This window comes from Mus pahari, chromosome 1, assembly GCF_900095145.1.
Source record: "Mus pahari chromosome 1, PAHARI_EIJ_v1.1, whole genome shotgun sequence".
In the NCBI taxonomy this organism is placed as follows: Eukaryota; Metazoa; Chordata; class Mammalia; order Rodentia; family Muridae; genus Mus; species Mus pahari.
The window spans coordinates 74,806,658-74,811,209 of record NC_034590.1 but is presented as its reverse complement, the minus strand read 5'-3'; the positions used below and the strand labels follow the sequence as shown (position 1 = coordinate 74,811,209).

At 43.8% G+C, this 4,552-nt stretch overlaps 2 protein-coding genes across 4 annotated transcripts in view; one reads left to right on the top strand and one right to left on the bottom strand.

Moving 5' to 3' along the window:
- Trim5 (tripartite motif containing 5) overlaps nucleotides 1-4,552 on the top strand; it is a 29,274-nt gene that overhangs the window by 21,735 nt on the left and 2,987 nt on the right. The gene's annotated exons all lie outside the window — the stretch shown is intronic.
- Nucleotides 1-4,552, bottom strand: part of LOC110320469 (tripartite motif-containing protein 34A) — a 10,287-nt gene that overhangs the window by 3,057 nt on the left and 2,678 nt on the right. For both annotated transcript variants that reach the window (XM_021196514.2, XM_021196522.1), the window contains exons 2-4: nucleotides 3,316-3,933; nucleotides 2,708-2,803; nucleotides 1,889-2,119 (exon numbers count right to left, since the gene is read on the bottom strand). In XM_021196514.2, the coding sequence (XP_021052173.1) occupies nucleotides 1,889-2,119; nucleotides 2,708-2,803; nucleotides 3,316-3,735 (747 nt within the window). In that variant the 5' untranslated portion in view covers nucleotides 3,736-3,933. The remainder of the gene's footprint in view (nucleotides 1-1,888; nucleotides 2,120-2,707; nucleotides 2,804-3,315; nucleotides 3,934-4,552) is intronic.

The window sequence follows — 4,552 nt, the reverse complement described above, 5'->3', positions numbered from 1 at the left end:
GGGGGAGGGAGGGGGAAGGGGAGGGGGAGGGAGAGGAGAAGGTGAAGGAGAAAGAGAAGAAAAAGAAGACAACGATGACAGAATTGGAGAATCAAGAGTAAGTTTTTTTATTTTTACTTTTTCTAGATGCTTCTCTAAATGTGTCCCAGAGGGGCACTGATCCTCCTGTTTCATCTTGAGTGCTGAGGTTACAGATACTCACCAGAAAACCTGTCTAAAAATACAGTTTCTTTCCTTTTTCCTTGTTTTAAAGTTTTGACAAAATATCAACAAAACTGGCAGCCCTCAGGCTAGACACACTAGGGGAAAAAATGAAGAGGTAAAATTTTCAAACTGGGAAGAAAAGATGAGACATTGCTACTGACCTTAAAGAAATTAAAAAGAATCATGGTGGTTCACACCTTTTATCCCAGCACCCAGGAGGTAGAGGAAGGAGTTTGAGTTTGTGAGTTCAAGGCTAGCCTGGGTCTACATAGTGAGTCCCAGGCCAGCCAGGGCTATATAGTGAGGCCTGATCTCAAAACAAAAACTAACAAACAAAAACAACAACAACAAATTAAAAAGACCCACGAGGAGCTGGGGTGTGGCTTGGTGGTGAATGCTTACCTAGCAAGTGTGAGACCCTGGATGCCCACCCCAGTTTACTGTGTTATATTTAAAAAAAGTTAGATAAGTTAGAGATGAATAAATTCCCAGAAGTTCAGAGCCAATCAATACAGATTCAAAAAGAAAAAACATGTAAAAAGATTAGATGGGAAATTGAAGTTCAAGCAAAGGCCAACCATGGCTTCACTGTTAAATTGTACTAAAAGTCAAAAGAATAGACAAAACCAAAATTGTTAAAGCAACACAAGAAGAAACAAAGCAACCAAAGCATCCCTGGGATGAGGGTGGAGCCTGGCACTCAGTGCTTGGATACAGAAACGTAAAGGGCAATCAAGAGATGGAGAGATGGCTCACGGCTAAGAGCACCGACTGCTGTTCGGAAGGTCCTAAGTTCAAATCCCAGCAACCACCTGGTGGCTCACAACCATCCATAACAAGATCTGATTCCCTCTTCTAGCAGCTACAGTGTACTTACTTAAATAAATCTTCAGAAAGAAAGAAAGAAAGAAAGAAAGAAAGAAAGAAAGAAAGAAAGAAAGAAAGAAAGAAAGAAAGAAAGAAAGAAAGAAGAAAAAGGGCAGTCAAGAGGGCTCAGTGGGAAGAGGTGCCTGCTGCCAAGCCTGGTGACCTGAGGACCTGAGGTAGAAAAGGACCAACTCCCACAAGCTGTCCTTTGATCTCTACCTGTGGGCTGTGGCTCCTGTGCATGTATACATGTGTGCACGCATGCACAATTTTTTTTAAAAAAAAGTAGTTAAAAAATTTAAATCACGCCGGGCAGTGGTGACACACACCTTTAATCCCAGCACTTGGGAGGCAGAGGCAGGCGGATTTCTGAGTTCGAGGCCAGCCTGGTCTACAGAGTGAGTTCCAGGACAGCCAGGGCTACACAAATTAAATCACACACACACAAAAAAAATTATAGCCATGAACAAATATTAGGTTCAACATAAAGGCATCAATTGATGTGATAGCCCATATTAATAAAGAATAAAAACCACACCATCTCAATGGTGGTGAAAAATTGAAGAAAGCATTTGACAAACTTCCACATACTCTCATGTAAAAAGAAGAAAGAGAGCAGGCAGAATTAGAAGGTACCTTCTGCAGCCTGTGAAAGGTGTGTAATGTCGCCCCCAACCCTAGCAGCTAATGTCATGGGGCTTCCCCATGGTAGGAAAGAGAATACTCTTTTCCATGACTTCTATCCAACGCTGTGTTATTAACTCCAAGAAGGAGAGAGAAAACGCCTCTGCACTCTGGGGTGAGCTGCCCCTCCTACCTGCAGCAGCTCTGTATCTGACCACTCACACCGCCGCTCTACATCCAAGATAAGTTCTTCCACCAACTGGCTCTGTTGAGCCAGCTCAGCCTCTGCCTCCGCCAGGCTGTCTAGTATCATCTGCTCCTCTTCCCTGAGTCTTTTCAGCTCTCTCTGTTCCTCCTTGTCCAGGATTCTTCTAAGCTGATTAAAGCTGGTTTGTATCCTTTGTCTCTCAGTCTGGATCTGGCTCTGCAGGAATGGACAATGGGAGAGAGAAAGATGTCACAAGTCTGCCAGGCTGAAGGAAGATGCCAGCGTACGCAGGACTTCAAATCAAGGGAGACATAGGAATATAACAGCAAGTTGAGGGATGCTATTCTTCTCTTCTATTTTTCCCTTTAGTAAAAACTCAAACAAGAAGAATAAACAAACATCTTTCTCCTCATCCAAAAATAATGTAAAACTAGAATGAGGGTCAGATTGTAGATGGATGGATGTCTTGGGCACTCGTGTCTCCCTACATTAGCACTCCTAGTTTTGAAACCTAGAGAAAACTGGTTGGGGGGGGTTGTTTGTTTGTTTTGCATGGTATCTTCTAGTAGAACTGTCAGAAAAGAGAAGAACAAAGACTCTTCCAGACTTTGACATTATACAGTTTATCTCTGCACTCAATTCTAAATACATACGTGTATTTACAACGATATGCTCCCATCGCTCATCCCTAAAATGTAACTTGTCAGATAGCTTTGGACTTATTGAATGCAAGAAAACAAAGGGCCTAATTGGATGAGGATGAAAGAAGGTCATTCTCAACATCACTCAGGAAGCCATTCTTGCCTTCCAGGAAAGTCTGTCTTCTTTGATGTCAGCTTCCAATGTCTCCACCTTCTCCTGCTCCTTCCTCAGCCTCTTGAGAGCTTTCTGGAGATTCTCCTGTGTGAAAGGAATCATACTGGTCATTTGTTCCACCTGGACAGTGAACTAACAAAGAAAGCAGTTTGTTCCCAGAAAAAGACCAGATCATAAAAGCTGTGAGTTGGATGCGCAGTGTTTACAACATGGAACAAAGTCTAAGGAGGTGGATGAATGTATTCTTTATCCCTGGGGAAGTAAAGTCATCACCTACATACTGTCTTCCCTTAGACTAAGTACAGACCATGCAGCAAGGCCACCCTTTCCTCACACCCAATTCACAGTGTTCCCCTTCAGTTGTCTTGCTGAGAGGAGCAGTGAATGCAGGGCTTGGGAAGCATCCCCTACCCAAACAATGCAAGGAAAAGGGACCAGAAACCTTCTGATCATCAAGAGATTGTGTGTACTGCAGGCCAACTCTTTACATAAATGAAAAGAAAAGACATTTCTAGGCGTTAGGAACCCATATAATGATGGTTATATTTCTTACCGAGGATCACTTTCTACCCTATCTTCCTCCATCATGGACTTACCTGACATTCCCTGACTGCTTCCTCCCAGAGGAATGTGTGGTGACCACGATGCTCCTGAGTACGCTCACAAACCCAGCAGATGGCCTTCTTGTCCTCCTTACAGAAGAGAAGGAGCTTCTCTCCATGGTGTACACAGAGATCTCTCTTTTTCCTAATGTCAGGGTTCAACTTAACTTCCCTGAGTCTCTCTACTACATCTGCCAGATGAGTACCAGCCTGTAGACTTTCCAGTGAGAATCTAGTACCACACACAGGACAGCTGCTTTTCCGTCTGGGGTTGATCACTGCATTCTTGTTCCTGGTGAGGCAGGCTTGGCATACATGGTGGCCACAGCCTAGAATCAGGGCTTCTGTCAAAAGCCCTTTGCAGACAAGGCAAGTGGCCTCTTCCTGTATCTCCGTTGGACCTCTTGAGGCCATTATGTTGCCCCTGTATCTTTTCTGGTCCTGATCTCTGAGGCTCTTCTTTCTTTAGGACTGGTGAATGGCTAGGCAGATTCTAAAACAATGGTGAGTCAGTTCTCCAGGCAACGAAGGACAACACAGCCTCTAAGTATCCTTCAAGGTAGATAATAGGATGGTTGAAAGCACACAATTTTCACTCTGACTAGACAGAATCTGCAACAAAGAACAAACCCTTAGTAATTTGGTAAGTGGAACAGAAACACTCCAGATGAAGACTGCAGTGGTGGCACAGGAAAGAGAAGGAAGAAGGAACAGAAAACACAGTCAACACAGGCCTGAGCACTGTGAAGAAGTGCAGTCCAACAACAGAAAACGTGGAATCTCCATAGCACACTGGTAATAGACAAAGTCTCGCTTTTTCTTCCTAGTAGTTGGCCATACAGTACAGTGTTAGGACAGTCACTTTGATTGGGACCTGGCAGGTTTAGGGGTGCATTTTCTGGCTTCCATTATTAAAACAAAACAAAACAAAAAATGCCACAAAACAAAACAGCTGGGCAATGGTGTCGCAGACCTTTAATCCCAGCACTAGGGAGCCAGAGATAGGCTGAGCTCTGTGAGTTTGAGACCAGCATGATCTACAGAGTGAGCTTCAATACAGTCAAGCTACACAGAGAAACTCTGCCTTGAAAAATCAAAAATAAAATGAATTAAAAAAAAAAAATCATGTGCCGGGTGTGGTGGCACATGCCTTTAATCCCAGCACTCGGGAGGCAGAGGCAGGTGGATTTCTGAGTTCAAGGCCAGCCTGGTCTACAAAGTGAGTTCCAGG